At 37.8% G+C, this 18,394-nt stretch overlaps 1 protein-coding gene across 1 annotated transcript in view; it reads left to right on the top strand.

The window, feature by feature from the left end:
* The window catches only part of usp43a (ubiquitin specific peptidase 43a), a 123,341-nt gene that overhangs the window by 74,290 nt on the left and 30,657 nt on the right, over positions 1-18,394 (top strand). Inside the window, exons 7-9 of the mRNA XM_063475356.1 lie at positions 3,086-3,251; positions 5,786-5,897; positions 12,019-12,122. Of these exons, the coding sequence (XP_063331426.1) occupies positions 3,086-3,251; positions 5,786-5,897; positions 12,019-12,122 (382 nt within the window). The remainder of the gene's footprint in view (positions 1-3,085; positions 3,252-5,785; positions 5,898-12,018; positions 12,123-18,394) is intronic.

Here is an 18,394-nt window from a genome sequence, read left to right as displayed (position 1 = left end):
TGGCAGACAATCACTTTTTGGCACAACAACTGCACGGAAATAGTCGAGGCTGAAAGCCGACAGCTCGTTGATTCTGATGTTTCGGCGGGTCTGCGCTTTGTGTTCACGCCCTTTTTGCGCTGATTCTAAAGCTGTTAGTTTTATCTCTCTCCAAACAATATTGACCGAACCAGCAGCAAAAGAAGATCCAAACTATGCTTCACATAAACATTGTCATGAAATCACTCTGACTTTTACTGTTTTGCTTCCACCACGATAAAATCACACTTCCTGCACAGCTCTCTCTCTCTCTCTCTCTCTCTCTCTCTCTCTCTCTCTGTACTTCAAGAACAGTTTCCCGTCTAAAAATCTGTTTTCTGCATTACTCGCTTGCTTGTTACGCACAAGTCTATCGTTGTTTACAGCGCTGTCGGCCGCTGTTTTTTTTTCTTCGTTTTACATACTTCCGAAAAGAAAACCTAATTTCTGCTGTTCAATACTGAACAAATTTAAACTTTTTAAAATTATGCAAAATGCAAAACGCTTAACCCTGTGTCTAATAAAACCGCTGTAACGTCAGAGGTAACGTTCATATGTTGATTAATGGTTTTCTTTCGTTTTTGATGTACTGCAGAATATTTTTATAAAATCCCAGGCCAGGAAAACCACCTTCATGTTTTTCTGTGTTTTATCTTCAGCTACTTTGACACAAAGGCATCTGCTGTGACGCTTACACCTTTGATAAAGTCTTGCATGTGTCAGCTTCCTTTTTATAGATACAAAAATATGTAAATGTACTGATCTGAATTATAATATTTCTGACTGTCAAAATTTCCCAGATTCAAATCGAATTTAACTGAATCGAATCAAATTGAATCGAATCGTGGATCGAATCGATTCGGGACCTTGTGAATCGGAAACGAATCGATTCTAGAAATCAGTGACGATACCCAGCCCTAGTAATAATTCTTAACATCTTAAAAATTGTTTTAGAATACGTCAGATTTAAATGATTTTTTTTTTCAAAAAAAATGTACTTAATTAGACATGAATTAGAAGTCGGAGATGTGTTGTGTTTTTGCAGACTTTTCCTTTCTCATTTCAAAAACAAGTTCTTTCACTGAGCTCTTTTTGTACGCCTTTTTAGTCTCCCTTCTTGCTTTTTTGGTGGCACTTTATCTCAGCTTTACATCTATTCACGCTTGCTTTCCTTAGATTTCTTTTATTAAGAGGTGGGAAATAAAGAACTACAAAACCTTGTTCCTGTAGAGTTTTCATATATCTGTATTTTACTTGACTATTTAAATTTTCAGACAACTTTTGACTTTTATTCTCTACATTCAAACGTATATATCTTTGCTCCTTACATTTTCATAACAGGTTCATTACTTCAGGTTTAACGGATTTGACGGGAGTTGTTGATTATTTTGCATCACTGTTATGTTCAAACTAAGTTAAACATCAAATTTATGCATCATTTATCGCACTATACAACTTAAACAAGGGGTTTAACTTGTATAGTGCTATAAAAAAGAGTAACAAGAGTAACGTGGCAAGTAATTTCAAACACACAAACTGTAGCTGTGCAGTTTGTAACACAATGTGTTCAATTCAGTTTTATTTATATAGCACCAAAGCACAAAAACATATGACAATGCACTGAGTGTTATAAGGTAAAGACCCTACAGCAATGTGTATCTCTAAAAGTACAGTTTCTGTATTTCCCAGAGACAGAAGAGAAGCTCACTTTCAGAGGTAGAGAAAAATGTAAGACAGAAATGACAGGACCCGGGTATTATTTTCTTATCATATTTAAGATGACATGAAGTTCACTTAGCTTTGCACAAACATAGCTTGTAGAAGTGTCCTCCAACGCGATACTTTTTACTGTTATACTACTAGTACATTTCAGAGCCTGCACTTCACTTTTACTTGAGTAAAAAGACTGAATTAGTACTTCAACTGTAACAAGAGTATTCTTTAAAACAAATATTTGTACTTCTACTTAGGTGATGAATGTGTGTCCCTTTGCCACCTCTGCATTTATGTGTGCACGTGCGCGTGTGCATTTGTTGAAAGTTGAAGCTGAAACATGGCAGTGATTAATTGCATGGTTGAGATCAAACAAGCACAGTTTAATTAAATCCTCTGATAGTGTCAAAGTTTATGTTTCCTGGGAGTCAAGAGGTTGGACCCTCTGTGTCCCCTTCCACTATTACTCAACATTAATCACAGCAGCGTGTTTTTCTAGTAAGTGCGAGCGATACGAGATGCAGCTTCTTTTACAGCTGCTAGGAGTAAATAAGAACAATTTTACCATAATGGAGATTTTTAAAGATCATTTTGGAAGAAAGTGTAAACATGTCACATTAAATGGTTGTGTTCATAACAGTTTTTCATTCACAAACTCAATGTTTTGTTTTGGGGTTTTATTCATCCCTGGTTCATTTCAGTTGTTCCTAAGACTGGGCACAACTTTGGTTAGAGTAACCAATGATGCAATCCTATCATGAGATGTTGCTTGTTGCTGGTAAAAATATAATAAGCAGTTTCTTGACACTCAATATTCTGCCCTTTGGCCTGTTCAAAACTTTTATAGAGAGAATTTTGGGGCCAAGGGGTTGAGTGTGTTTGGCATAATCAAACGATGATCTCTGACTCACATCAGAGAATCAGCACCTACAAGCCCGAGGCCATGTTTCTCATCAGAAAAGGGTGGACTCCTTAAGTAGTATGCAATAAGTCTCCACCTTAAAAGGAGGATTCTAAGTATTGTGGGGTCTTGGGGGTAGGGTTGGGCATCTCCAACCTGTCATTCATTGCTCAAAGAAACACACGCAGAGATTTCATGCATTATAATATGATAAGAAGCAATAAAAAAAAAACCCAGATATCCATTGGTGAGCTGTAGCCAATTACTTTGATGATTTGTCACCAAGAAGCACAACTTAAGTGAGAGTGAGAGAAAGATTTGCTGATGGATTATCCCAGCATTCGCAGTGATATGGACGATATAGTGATTGTGAACAGCTAGCTTCAAAAAGACCATGACAAATGTAATTGTGCCGTGTTAAACAGTTCTCCCTGCTTCCTCTGTTATGATCAGGGTATCACCACAGCCTCCCTTCCTCCCCCTACGCCTTCACGGCTGGACCTGATGGTCAGAGGTTACCTCCATCTGGCACCCTCTCCTCTGAGTATCTGAACCAGGGTAACTCCAAGGTCCTCCTCCTCATCTGCAACACAGCAGGATCTGGCTCGCAAGCTGTCAGGTGAGCTGTTGTCATCGTCATTATTATCCATTTAATTTGTATTGATTTTTTTTAACATCTCTTTAACTCAGATAAGCAGTTTATTTAACAATTATGGCTTCTTCTAGAACTTTTTGAGCACAGAAGAACCAAGTGTAAAGATATCTAAGGTAACCTAGATATCTTTTATGCATTTTAAGGACGTGCCATCCTGCAGTCAGACTGTGTTTTAGACCTTGATCATACACAGAAGCAGACACTTCTCTTGCTCTGCTGTGTCTTAAATAGATTTTGTCGTTCATTCTTTTTCTTTAGTCCTGCTGTGTTATTTCAACATCTAACTCCTGTTTGACTTTAACCTGTATGTCTGTTACGTGAATTCCCCAGACTCAACGGGGTTTATTTTTTTAGATTTGTGCAGCTAAAACATACATTCAACTCAATAGTGTTGAAACTAGAGCCCAAGGTAAACAATGTGGTCAAATCAAACCCTCTGACCTGTGAAAAAAATCAATTAGATCCATGTGCTCGTCACTGCTTAGCATCTGCAATGTGCCGCATCTGATGTTAGATTTCAGCAGCATCACAGATGGAAGAAACAATGGAAGAAGCTGATTGGATGCTTGTATTTATTTGGGGTTAAGCATCCCATAGTTACTGAACAGCATTGTAAATCAGAGAATCAAAACTTTTGATAAAGTTTACCTGACAATATCATCACTGAGAAGGTAAATAAAAAGATATGTGACCCAGACTTTTACAAGACAAATTTCGAGCCTTACTTTAAACTGAGCAAAGATTTATTGGCTTACATGTGAATGTTTTGCAGTTACTGTTTTACTAAAACAAGTCCTTGCAAAGGCAGATTGGATGGGGCTTACAGTGCACAAAAGCATTCACATCGCCGTTATTAGTACTTTTAAATTTATAACGCTCTCTCCACAGGGGATCAGTAAGTCTAACCTCTTATTGACACAAGGCAAGACAGATTTATTTTACTCTCCTGTGATCTAGTTTCAGTCATGTGCACTTTGGGATTTGATCTTATAGCTCCACAAATCCATGTAGAGACGTTACTGAAAGGCTTGATAATGTCAGGGTCTGACATTTGAAGACTCATCCGTCCACATGCCACCTGACTTGTCTGTGCGGCTACAATAAATGTCTGAGTGTCTCTGTGCAGCCATCTATTCCCAAAATGATCTGGAAAAAGCAATATATCTACAGATGTTTAATTATTTCCTAATTAAAATGCCATAGTGGAATTTCGCTGCATACTATAATAGAATCATGTGGATACCCGAACAGTCCAAATCTGTGCTTAAATGTGCAACTTCAACAGCTTTACTCCTCTGAGACTGTGATATTATGAAGCTTGTAAAGATTTGCTCCCATTCAGCCTACAGATCATGCTCTGGCGCACAGTAGCAATCAAAACGATTCCGTTCGGGGTCGTTCAGGTTAAGGCAACAAGTTCTTTGACTCCAAATTATTTCTTCACTCTGAGCTCACTTTGTGCTGCAGGGAGGTTTTAAGAGAGGAAAAACAGGTCTTCTCCAGTATGATGCTGCAACATTAACCCTAGAACACTATCGCTATAAATAGTAACACAATCACTAACGCCGGGTGATTTTTACCTGATATAATATGACCAACAAAAAGTACTTGTCATCAAAATATATCAAACACATGACAAATCAGAGTGGTCAGTTTTTACTTTCAACTGTGCCATGTCTAAAAAAAAATGAAAAAAAGTGTCATGGGGGGATGCTAAAATAATGCTCCAAAATTACAGAAAAATCTGGAATTCAAGAACAAAAAATTCCTAAAAAAAAAAAAAAAAATGACGCTGGAAAGCTGGTCTTTGATCACCCATTCCTGGGACATTTGAGACTTCCCTGGTGAAGGCACAATCTCCTCGACACACTAGCAGCTGCAGGAGAGAGAAATCATGTAAATGTATTTGCTCGGGTGAAAATCACCCAGCGATAGTGTTCTAGGGTTAAAAGCTTGGTGTTGCTGTCATACTGTTGCGTTCTGTAGCAACTGAATGAGTTGTACCAATATTTCTTCAAAACAGTTAGCTGCCAAGGCATTGGGAACTTTGTTGCTGTGTTTGTGTTTATACTGTAAATGTCTTAAAATGCACTTAAAACTTAAAGTGTTATTGTAATTGTATGTAGACTATATGCAAGCCTTTGGATTAACATAAGTGGAAGAACCCATTCTAAGGTATGGATGCATTGCTGGAATGCAGACTGGTTTCTTATTTGTTCCTGGACAACATGTCAGTACAAGACAGCTGGCTGTAACAACTTGATGCACTTGACATTTGATAGTTTGACACATTCCTAATAAGCCGACAGCTGCTTTTCACTTACTTAGTGTTTCGATTAATTCAGGTTAGACTGCGTTTTCTAATCTTAATTACTTGCCAACATACTTAATTATAAATAGCAATCATTTTTTATTTATCTTTTCAATGCAAAACCTACTCTCAAATCTCTTTTGTTCTGCTCTGCTCTACCGTCCTCACTTGTGCTCTGCTCTCGCAGGTTTGGGCCTCCATTTCTTATACTTGAGGACAGGAGTATCTCCTGGGACCAGCTGCATCAGAGCATCCTCAGTAAGCTCTATTATCTGATGCTGAATGGATCTCAGGCTCAGGTAATGCACCCTCACTAACCAATAACATGTCAGCTACTCTATTCTGTGTCCTTGGCGCTTCAGCTCAGGTGGTCCTGGACACTCTGGGTTCTAACAGAACAGATTAAAATAGCAGCGCAGGGGAGAGATCAGTTATCTGTCTGAGTCATATTTAGAGCTAACTGAAAAGCAGACAAAGGTTAAAGCAAATGAAAACTCGTAGTTTTTTCTTCCTTCATTGTTTTGATGATTGTAGGGTCTTTGTGATACTGTGTAAAGCACCTTGAGATGACTGCCACTTCGTAAATAATGCATTGAACTGAATTGAATTAATATTTAATAATAAATCTGCAGAAACTACAAATCTGATCCTTTATTGCATGTTGAGTGTATTTATAGGTTAGATTGAGTTCCTAAGTCTTTATATGTTATTAGATTCAATGGGTCTTACTAGCTTCTACAGTCAGACTAGGGAAAACAGTGGTTGGAGACTACAGCACGACCAAAATTACTGTAGCCAAGTGCAACGAACTTGTTGCCTTTGAAATAGCTGTTGACGTGGACCGTGTCTGCAACTGGCAGGCAGTTGCCATCTTCAAAGCGAGTGCTATTTTGCTATTAGGCTGCAGTTGAATGGGGTCGGTGTTTGTGATAATATGGCAGTTAACTGTAAGCAGTTGGTAAAAATAACAAATCTGTTTCACCCTACATCCACAGAAATTCATAATTAAAGAGACATTCAAAGATTTCTTCTCAAATACTGATTTATATAGATATATAACCAGAATACAACCAGATGGCAAGAGAGTTGAGTCGAGTCCCCTATTGCAAAAACAAGTGTCATAGACGAGCTGTGCTTATTGGTGCAGGTTGACTCAGATTGATTGCAACGTGCTGGCAGTCTGTCTGCATTTTAAAATTAGATGGCAATTATTTGCACACCTTTGCCAATCTGTCTGAATGTGATTGCAGTCAGTGCGAGTTGGACAGTAATCGTTTGGAGATGGATTGCCTTCCACCAGGTGACACGTGTAGTCGTCTTGTGATTGAAAGCAGCCACCAAGAGGTTAAGGGCATTGCACTCTTCCACCAAGGGCTGACCAGCTGGTGGCCAAAACTACAAGCAATCAGTTGCTGAATATGAAAAAATTTAGAGCAGTGACCAGGCAATTTCTGATTTTTGCTGGCTGCAAAGAGGTTGTCATCAAGTTTAGTGACTTATGTCGTTCTTCATGTGGGACGTTATGATACTACTTTGAGAGAGCCTGTTTTTCCATCTGTTACCTTTTTCATTCAAAGGAGTGTTTTAAATCTTTTAAAATCTTTTAAGGTGTTTTCCCAAAAAAATGATTTAAAATAAACCAAACACTAGTGCAGACACATACCAGTAGTTCAAGCCTTTCATGTGAGAATAATAATGTCCCTAGCATAATTTTCAATGTTGCACTGTCAAACCTCAATAACAGAAATGCACATTTTTATCAGTGTAGAGGAAATGAAGATGAATGTGAAGAGTGAAAATAAGAAAACAAGTTTTATTTCATTGCATAGTTTCAGTGGATGCATTACTCCTACATTCACAAGCCAAGATTTAAACACAAAGGCCTTTGGTTCTGACCTGTTTATTTTTGTTCAAGGCCAGTTTTGTATGTAAGGTTTGAGCTCTACTGTCTACTCTGTATGTGCTGCTAATCTTGATAAAAGCTGCGATTCAGCTGATACAGGTTCAAACCATGAACTGTGGCTCAACACTACTGAGTAAATATTTTTGTGGCACATAAGCACCCATTCATCATGCAGCTGTCTATTTGATTAAGAACTAAGGAGGAAAAGAAGGAGAAACATAAGACTGGTATTTACTGATTGCTATCTTAGTTTCATAGTTAATTCTTCAAAACCTGTCTGGCCAGATATGAAAACATCCTCTTGTTGTCCTTACATCCCCTTTATTCTTCTTAAAAATATACCACCAACGCCCCTTTGTGGATTTTTGTTTGTTTGTTGTTATTTTTTTTTTTCATATTTTAAGCTGTAAAGACCACTTCTATCCCGAGGGAGAAGGCCATCAAGCCTTGCTGATGCTTTGTTGCTGTTATTTTAAAATAAACCACAGAACAAATACCAGCTTTACTTGTGATCTTACTGTAATTACCTAAGAGCCACACAAAACTCAGTTTCTTTGCCAGTGTCATGCTTCTGGGACTTTCATCATCATTAAATAGTGCTTTGGTGCCACCCAGAGGTTTGTTTAGCAAGACACAGCTCAGCTTGTCCAAAAAAGAAAACGCACCGACTCGCATGTCAAAATCCAGTTCTTCTTTCACAGGCCACTCTCTGAAGGTTATCAGGTTATTTAGAAAATGTTAATAATTTTGCCTTTGTCTCCAGCATACCTGTCTAAACTTTATATTAGCACATTACATTCGTATTCATTTTTTTACTCTTTGAAAAGCTGGGAGAGCAGAATTCAGCTTATTTGAATTTTAAATGACTAAAACTCTCCGAATAAAAAGGAAACCACTTGTTACTGCTTGTTGCCTGACCTTTTTAGGGAATATTTAGAATATTCCCTCAGGTCTTTTATCCTGATGGTAAATCCGTGTTGGTGGATTTCTATCATTTTTATAATTCTGCTGTTTCTGCTAAAAATGAGATTTTGGCTCTGAGTTCTTTTTTCTTGAATTTTTGAACTTCTCATGTCACATGTTTATCTTACCAAATATTACTGAATGACCAGTGAATTCAAATATATGGCCTTCTATCTTTTTCTTTATGGTGTGAAGGTCTTTCATATATTCAGCTGAACACAAGAAAAGAGAAAAAAATGAAAGTTTTTGAGCGGCCAGTTGAACTTCCACCCATCTTCATATTTTCAGTCTTAAATCTTTTATTTCCTTGTAGGGTAATCAATTAATTGCTCTACACAGGTTTTTGGAAAGTATGCCAGCATCTGTCTCCCTCACTGGAGTCGCTGGCCTCCATGAGGCAGATTATGAATGCTTAACACTAACGTTCATTCAAAAACTGTACTAGTCCTGCGTGATTACTTATTAGTGTGAAGTGTCTCATCCACTTTCCTTCATTATACTTTAACAGACAGACAAGGATGTCTGAATGCATGCTCGCTGGAGCCCATAAAACCAACAAGAAAGAGACTGTGCCTTTTTCATTACTGCTCTAGGCTCCTATTAACCAACTAATTTCTTTCTCTTTATGCTCGACTGCAGTTCCTATTCTCCAAGAGCAGCCGACTCATAATGAACACTTATGTCTTTGCAAAAAAGAATGTAATCCATTTGGAAATACATTTTTCTCTATTTGAGTGGAAAGGTGGTAGGACTGACAGAGAGACTAGGTTATTATAGTTAACTGTACCTAAATTGCAGAGCATCTTGGTTAACAGACATTTTAAAACCAAGTCCCACAAGAGAAACAAAAATAGGACAAAGTGATTAAAAATGTTCTACTCTCTGTCAATTTGCTGGTGGAAGTAATGGTAATGTGCTTATTAAGATTGGGGTGGTTTGTACAGTTCTGCTATACATACATACATATATATATATATATATATATATATATATATATATACATATATACACATATACAGAATATATATATATATATATATATATATATATATATATATATATACACATATACATATATATATATATACACACGTAAATATATATACACATATATATATATATATATATATATATATATATATATATATATATATATATATATATATATATATATATATGTATATACGTGTATATATATATAAAATTTACCTGCAAGACATGAATAAGACAGTGTGTGCTCTAACTTCCTAAGACCCGAACTGTTCCACAGCATGCATTTTTAATTTCTCTTTGATATTTGGGCTGATTGGGACCTGATGAATGTAAAAACAAAGAATTACGTGATTTTTTTTTTTTACCTAATTTTTGTTTCTAAGAAAAATGAGATCCACATATGAGGATATTCGTTTAAAATTTCGATAGAACAGTAGCAGTATAATGTCCTCGTAAGTGGATATCAGGCCCTTGTAGAGCAAAATTGAGTATTTTGGTCTAAATAACCAAAATGTGATGTCCACATATGTGGACGCCAGGTCCTAGGAGGTTAAGACAGTTTTATAGATCCCCTCATTTCAGGCCCAAGTAAGACAGCTCTTGTCTTTATGTGCCGTGCAGTGTTCAAAAAAGCTTATTAAGATTATTTTAATTATTACAAATCACTTATTGTTTTTAACTCAGATACTTTTCCTTGTTCCTTTTTTGTGTTCTACTGCTGACATATTTTGACATTTCAAACTCTGGATTCCTGAATTCGTTGTCATGGCAGCCAATTCTATATAAAACCACAGGTCACCACAGCGACAACACTGCTTCAAGTCAGTCCAGCTTAACCTTATAATACAACAACACAACACCACTGATTCACGTTATATTCATTTATTCTTATATATTACATACACGCACACACACACACACACACACACAGACACACACACATATATATGAACAGAAACTACTAACATTGTATTTATTAGCACCTTTAAAGACAAAGATCACAACGTGCTTCACAAAGAAATACCAAGGCATTTTAAACAAACAAAAAAAAGTTAACCAAACGCAATTCCTGAGAGATGAGTTTTTAGTTGTTTTTTAAAGAGATTACTGAGTCCACAGCTGTCAAGCTCAGAGGAAGAGAGTTCCACAGTGGCAAAAACTCTGTCTCCCTTAGTTCTCAGCCTCATATGCTGTATAACAAGTAGGCCCTGATCACATGACCTCAGGGACTTGCTAGGGACATAGGGCTGTAGAAGTTCAGTAATGTAAGCTGGTGCTTGTCCATGAAGAGCTCTAAAAGTCAGAACCAGAATCTTAATATGGGCTCTGAATTCAATGGGGAGCCAATGAAGCTTTGTTAGCAACATTGTCTCATGCGAGAAGATTTGGTCAGAAGTCTTGCTGCAGAGTTTTGAACAACCTGCAGACGTTCCAGTGAGTTTTTGCTTAGACATATAAACAATTAATTACAGTAGTCCAAACATGATGAAATGAATGCATGTATAACAGTAGGTAAAGATACTCTTTAAAATTCAGTGCACCAAAGCATTACCTTTTTCCATTATGCAGGTTGTACTGAAGGTTTGAAAGTTTACTTCATGAATGGTCCATGTACTATGGAAATATTTTTCTTTTCATAGACCACAAAACACTTTTTAAAAGTCTTTTTACAAAATTCTCGTAGATTATGTTATACTCGATGACTCTTTTCTTGCATTGTTGCTTCTGTCACGATCTTTAACAAGTGTTGTAAATCAGAGTGAGATTTCTCATGTAAAGGACTTACTTTACCTGAATGCAAAGGTGTGTGTACTAAATTGAGGTGTTTGGGTATTTAGACACCAATAAGCACTTCTTACAGCATAGCTGCAGATAAACGTAGCAGATTGTGACAGGACCCCCACCGTTAATAGTTGATTAGAGTAAGGTTGATGGGGGCTTTTTGTTGAGATGCCCTGCACAACAAGGATGCGATCTGGGGAGAAGGGATGAATATGGTACAGAACATAAAGTCTAAACAAGGGTTGAAAGGCCTAATTGAAACACATAATGCCTGTAAAAAGATCACTCGACAAAAGTATTAATATTGCAATTTGGAAGCCTTTTTTATGACAGAAAATGATAAAAAGTGATATAAAGCAAAGGAAACAGAGCATCAAAAATGCAGTAGCCCATTATAACAAGAGGATGGGAGGAAATGTGAGAGAACAAATCATCCCTATTGGCTTTGTACAGAAGAAACGAAGAAACATACTAGAAAATATTCACATGCACACTCCTATATTAAATCATACTACAGAAAAAAACACATTGCTTTGTAAGGCATTGAGCACCCAGGCTGAAAATCAGTTTCAAACTACAAAGGTGTCCTTCAACTTGTTTTTTTTTGGTAATTTATTAAAAGTATCTCAGTTATATATTCTGCAATCATAATGTCATCACCTCTCTCAAAATTTATTATATTTGTCTACAGCTATATATGCACATAAATGGCATTTATTGAGGTAGTCCTTGTTTAGGGACACAGCTGTATTAAGTAGTGTGACCTTCTCTCCTTCCAGAATGCTGGGGCGTTGTTTAAGATCAGAGTGGTGGGAGGATCGGCAGCCTACAGCTACCTGTCCCCACAGGACAGCAGGCCACTGTACCACCCTGCTGTTGACAGGTACACCACACACACCTACACCTACACTCTACCTACACACATGTGAATACATGCTGTTATCATAGTTCCACGACTGCTGATTTTTTTTTTCTTCCATGTATTTATTGAGTTTTAAACTTTACACTGCACAACTGCTAATTTAGGTGTGGCCAATCTCTCTATCAAAGTCAGGCCCTTGTGTATTGGTGGACCGCTCACAGTGCCACTAGAATTGGGACCACTTATCACTTCTAACTAGAGCCACATCTCCTGCTAAGATTCAGGACCTGCACATAGATGCATGGCAACTTTGAAAAATGTAGCTTTTTCTATACATCGCAAGACAAACCCTTTGGTGAAGGTGTATGCCATTCTCTCCTTCTGTGATGTCAAACTATATGTTGTGTTATTGTTTGCGTGAGGTAGTCTGCTAGGGCCAATGAAGACAAAATACCTGTTTCTGGTAATCACATCATTCTTGTGAGATCTCAGACCAGTTGTGCTCTAAGGAAAGAGCAGAGATGTCACCATATTTCCCCTGACAGGTCTCCTTGTCCATGTCCTTTTGTGCTTCCTCAATAGGCAATCTATATTGCTCTTATATTTTTTTACCCTATAGCTTTGGCAGTGTTTGGCATCTTTTTTAATCCAGTATATATGTGGCACAGACTTTAGTGAATGTAAACAGAACATCCAAACCACAAGAATGCACATCACGAGGAGGTCCATCAGGTGCATGGTGTGGATAGTGAATTCAGCCTCTACAGTCAAAGGTGGAGTTCTAGTATTAGGTCCTGTAAGATCTGAGGGACAAAATCAACAGAGCTGTGCACTTAAATGCACTCATATTGCCATAGTGCTTTTTTAGCCACACCAACATTGTCGCTTATCACCCCCATGCTCAGCAGATATGGCATCCTACAACTTTGTTGTCATGGGCACTTTTTACACAGTGGAAGGAGTCCAAAACTGATTACAGATGCAGAGTTGGAAGTGATCAAAACAAGACTTCCAGGGAGAAATCTAAAAATAGAAGCCATGCTGAGATAAGCCTTAATTTAATCAGGCATGTTTTTTAATTTCATGGGCAAGTTAGTGACGTTCAATACATCCTCATCCTCAGCAATTACGGAGTCAGTATCCAGAATTTACGATCTTAAAAAATGCAGAGTTTTAAAATAGTTTTTTTGTTTGTTTTTTTAACAAATACCTGATTACGTTAAGTGGGGCTGATATTTAACTTCTGGGATATAAAATATTATATTGTATTGTATCATTTATCTTGTTAGACATCTGTGTAAAATTGCCATGTACCTATGGATAGAGATAAATCCTAAAAAAATGTGCCTCTAGCCATACTTGCTGATGGCATGTGGAGGAAAACTAGGAATACCTTCAGAAACCAGTGGACCTTGATAGCACTGAAGGATACAAACTATGATATCAGTTTAACAGTATGAAGATAAAGACTTTATTTCCTGTGTAATTAAGAACGTCAAGGTGTCGTAGTACAGCCGGGAAGGGGAGTATAATACAGGTCCTTCTCAAAAAATTAGCATATTGTGATAAAGTTCATTATTTCCTGTAATGTACTGATAAACATTAGACTTTCATATATTTTAGATTCATTACACACAACTGAAGTAGTTCAAGCCTTTCATTGTTTTAATATTGATGATTTTGGCATACATAACTCATGAAAACCCAAAATTCCTATCTCAAAAATTAGCATATCATGAAAAGGTTCTCTAAACGAGCTATTAACCTAACCATCTGAATCAACGAATTAACTCTAAACACCTGCAAAAGATTCCTGAGGCTTTTAAAAACTCCCAGCCTGGTTCATTACTCAAAACCGCAATCACGGGTAAGACTGCCGACCTGACTGCTGCCCAGAAGGCCATCATTGACACCCTCAAGCAAGAGGGTAAGACACAGAAAGAAATTTCTGAACGAATAGGCTGTTCCCAGAGTGCTGTATCAAGGCACCTCAGTGGGAAGTCTGTGGGAAGGAAAAAGTGTGGCAGAAAACGCTGCACAACGAGAAGAGGTGACCGGACCCTGAGGAAGATTGTGGAGAAGAACCGATTCCAGACCTTGGGGGACCTGCGGAAGCAGTGGACTGAGTCTGGAGTAGAAACATCCAGAGCCACCATGTACAGGTGTGTGCAGGAAATGGGCTACAGGTGCCGCATTCCCCAGGTCAAGCCACTTTTGAACCAGAAACAGCGGCAGAAGCGCCTGACCTGGGCTACAGAGAAGCAGCACTGGACTGTTGCTCAGTGGTCCAAAGTACTTTTTTCGGATGAAAGCAACTTTTGCATGTCATTCGGAAATCAAGGTGCCAGAGTCTGGAGGAAGACTGGGGAGAGGGAAATGCCAAAATGCCTGAAGTCCAGTGTCAAGTACCCACAGTCAGTGATGGTCTGGGGTGCCATGTCAGCTGCTGGTGTTGGTCCACTGTGTTTTATCAAGGGCAGGGTCAATGCAGCTAGCTATCAGGAGATTTTGGAGCACTTCCATCTGCTGAAAAGCTTTATGGAGATGAAGGTTTCATTTTTCAGCACGACCTGGCACGTGCTCACAGTGCCAAAACCACTAACCATGGTATTACTGTGCTCAATTGGCCTGCCAACTCTCCTGACCTGAACCCCATAGAGAATCTGTGGGATATTGTGAAGAGAAAGTTCAGAGACACAAGACCCAACACTCTGGATGAGCTTAAGGCCGCTATTGAAGCATCCTGGTCCTCCATAACACCTCAGCAGTGCCACAGGCTGATTGCCTCTATGCCACGCCGCATTGAAGCAGTCATTTCTGCAAAAGGATTCCCGACCAAGTATTGAGTGCATAACTGAACATAATTATTTGAAGGTTGACTTTTTTTGTATTAAAAACACTTTTCTTTTATTGGTCGGATGAAATATGCTAATTTTTTGAGACAGGAATTTTGGGTTTTCATGAGTTATGTATGCCAAAATCATCAATATTAAAACAATGAAAGGCTTGAACTACTTCAGTTGTTTGTAATGAATCTAAAATATATGAAAGTCTAATGTTTATCAGTACATTACAGGAAATAATGAACTTTATCACAATATGCTAATTTTTTGAGAAGGACCTGTATATAAATCTGTGCTGTTGTTCTACTAAACTGCGGTGAAGGTCGGGCTTCCCACCGAGGGCAAGGAAATGAGCTTCCAGTGTGTGTGTGTGTGAACAAACCTGTCTGAGGAAAATGTGCATCGGTTTGCCCTCTTGGTGGCAGCTGAAGCTCATTTCATAGCTGTGATTTAGTTGAGCTTTGCATGAAGAAGGTCCATATCTGTGTTGTGAACATAAAATAAATAAATACATAAATACATATAAATATATATATATATAATTAAAAAACTAAAAAAAACTCACTATTAAATAAAAAGTGAGGTAACACTTGGACTACACACACAAGTAAAAGGAAACACATAGAAACACAAGAACAGGCCAAAAGAAGTTATTGCGATCATGTGATTAAGTTTAAAAATGTTTTATGCTAGTTACTGTAAATATCAAGGGATTTAAATTCTGTGGTTGTGCAAATATTGATCCATATGCTGCGCAGAAAATGTCACAAACTTGCTTCTCCAAATGGCTCCTTTTAAATCGTTAGAGGCTCACAGTATGTTACTAAATCAGAAACCAATACACAATGCTTCTGGGACCTTAGCAGATGCTTTCTGTTGATCTCACACTCATTTATATTGTCTTCTTTTATTCTTTTTTTTTTTGGGGGGGGGGGGGGGGGGGGGGGGGGGGGGTTGCCACATTTTCCATGATTGTGTTTTGTACTCTGTGTTTTAAATAGAGCTGCAGTTTTTATAATTCTTATACACAGTTTACCATTTTCAGGGGCTCAAATGTAACTGGAAATTTCATTTACTCACTCATCGTGGCCGATTTCTTTCTTTATGATAAGCATTTGAAAGAAAATCTGTTTCAAGTAAATCATAGTTCTACAACTTTAAAAGAAAAATCCAAATATTCAGGAAGACATGGAAAACATATATATATGAGAACCATGCAAAATTGCAACATTAAGTTTCGTGCTTCTGTAAAATGGAAAAACAGTAGTGAGCTCAGCAACAGAAACGGCCTAGAGGTCTACAGAAGACGACAGTAGTGGATGATCTTATATCCAGCCAAGTGAGGAAAGCTCAACAGGAAGTAAACATGCCATTATCCCAGTCTATCATAAGCAGGCGTAGAGAAAATACAAATGGTTCGCCACAGGGGAAAAAGCATCTGTGAGCCTAAAGGAAAGAAAGATGACATATTGCTAAAAACATAAGAATCACAGAGCAGTTCTCTAACTGCATTATTTAGACAGATAAAACTAAAACCTGTAACACAAGAACAAGAAGAAAAAAGTATGGAGAAGGTTTACAACGGCTCATAATCCAAAGCATAGTACCACATACCTTATAAAAATGTGTCAGTGTGATGCATGGGCATGCAGATTATTCCTGCATATCTAGATATTTAAAAGTCCTTAGCAGGGCAATACAACACTGCTGTTTGTATGGCTCAGTGGGTGAGCAGGTGACTATACACAACAGTGCAGCAGTTTAAGAGGTCTGAATCACGGTCCTTTGCTGGGTGTCTTCACCTTCTTTCTCCCCACTTTCATGTAAAAAAAAAAAAAAAAAGCTTAAAAAATATATTGTCTTGTCACAATAAGTTGTGGATTTATTGGATTTACGCTTGCTTTCGATTTTGCCTGACTTTGCTTCAAGTGATTTTTGTATTTGTGGCGTTCTAATCATGTTGCTAACGGAGAAGTTACAGACCGCCCTCTGGTGGATAAACCATTCATTACATGTTTTTTTTGCCATTATAAATCCGAATACCAGTATATCACCAACTAAATTATCTCGACCAATCGACAAGGCTCTAATGAAATGATATAAGATAAACTTTGCTGTCCGTAGTGCTATATTCTGTTCAGAGTCATCTTAATGCAGCAAAGTGTTTGGATCAGTGTGGCCGCTGGATAGTGACCAAAGTATACGGTAAAAGCTTTTTGGGAGCTTTTTAAAAATAAAACTAGTACTTTCAATGACCAGGTCTGTCACCGGATCTCACTCAGCAGCATTTCAATAGCTGAAGACAAAACTGAAAGCAGAAAGGCTCATGAGTAAACAGCTGGAAACAGCTGCACTAAAGGGTTCGGAAAAGCAACAAAGAAGGAAATCTTTTGTTATCGCCAGCAAAGGACTGACAAAGTATGAAAAATAACAGATGTGTTGTCTTTTGTCTTTGCCTTTATGTGTTTATCTACTTTACAAACTAGTTTGAAATGTATTGCTTCATTTAACTTGTAACCACCTTGTTAAAAAGATAATTAATGTTTGCCTGCATGTTGTGTGACACTTAAATAATTATTGACTTGTAGACAATTAACTGGCCACTCAGAGCTCCTGCTGATGCTCTGGGATCTGGATTCGATTTAATTTTGTAGTAGTGCTCTGTTTATACACAGAGCAATCTTTCAATTAAAGAAATTCAAATGATTCCCGGGAGGAATTAACTGTGCGAGGACTTTTTCGACGAGAGCATCTGTAGAGACGGTAGCATTTTCAAAGTTTTTAGTGTCTGTTTCTCTAATTATTGTGCTAACAGGTCACAGAAGTGTGATATTTGCTAGTAGCGAGTGCATTAAATGCGTTCATAGGAAACAATACTGAGACAACAATGTGAGTTCTGCTTTGAAGATGGAATGAAATTATTCATAGTGAGAATCAGTCGATATTTAGCTGTGCTTGAAATCTCAAGCTTTTCAAGGACCTTTCAAGTCCATCTAGAAAAGAAAAACTTCTCAAAATAAAAAGGAACTAAATTTTGACATGGCTCCAAAATTCTGCCACTGGTGATCCATCATTCTGTCCTTAGCATTCAGTAATTATTAAGTGCACCTTGGCCTTTCCATCAGAGCTACTTGGCTGTTGAATACTGATGCTGTTTCTTTCCTCCTGAGATGAAAGTAGTGAAGGTAAGCCCTGAAATATAAACACCGTGCCCCTCGCTACATTAGGGCAGAGAAAAAAAATCATATTTTTGCATACTAATGCTGGATGAGAAACCATGTCTCAGCTTTGGTCGTTGTCACTCTGTAATCCTCCTGCCAGTGTGTACATATTTGTGTGCATATTATGGTGGAATAAATTACAATAAAAGTAAAAAGTGCAAATATTGATGGGCTTTAATACGATTAGTCAGAAGCTCACATTTTCATTCTGCTTGAACTGAAACTGAAG

Source organism: Pelmatolapia mariae, linkage group LG6 (genome assembly GCF_036321145.2).
Source record: "Pelmatolapia mariae isolate MD_Pm_ZW linkage group LG6, Pm_UMD_F_2, whole genome shotgun sequence".
Taxonomy (NCBI): Eukaryota; Metazoa; Chordata; class Actinopteri; order Cichliformes; family Cichlidae; genus Pelmatolapia; species Pelmatolapia mariae.
This window is presented reverse-complemented; position numbering and strand designations above follow the sequence as displayed.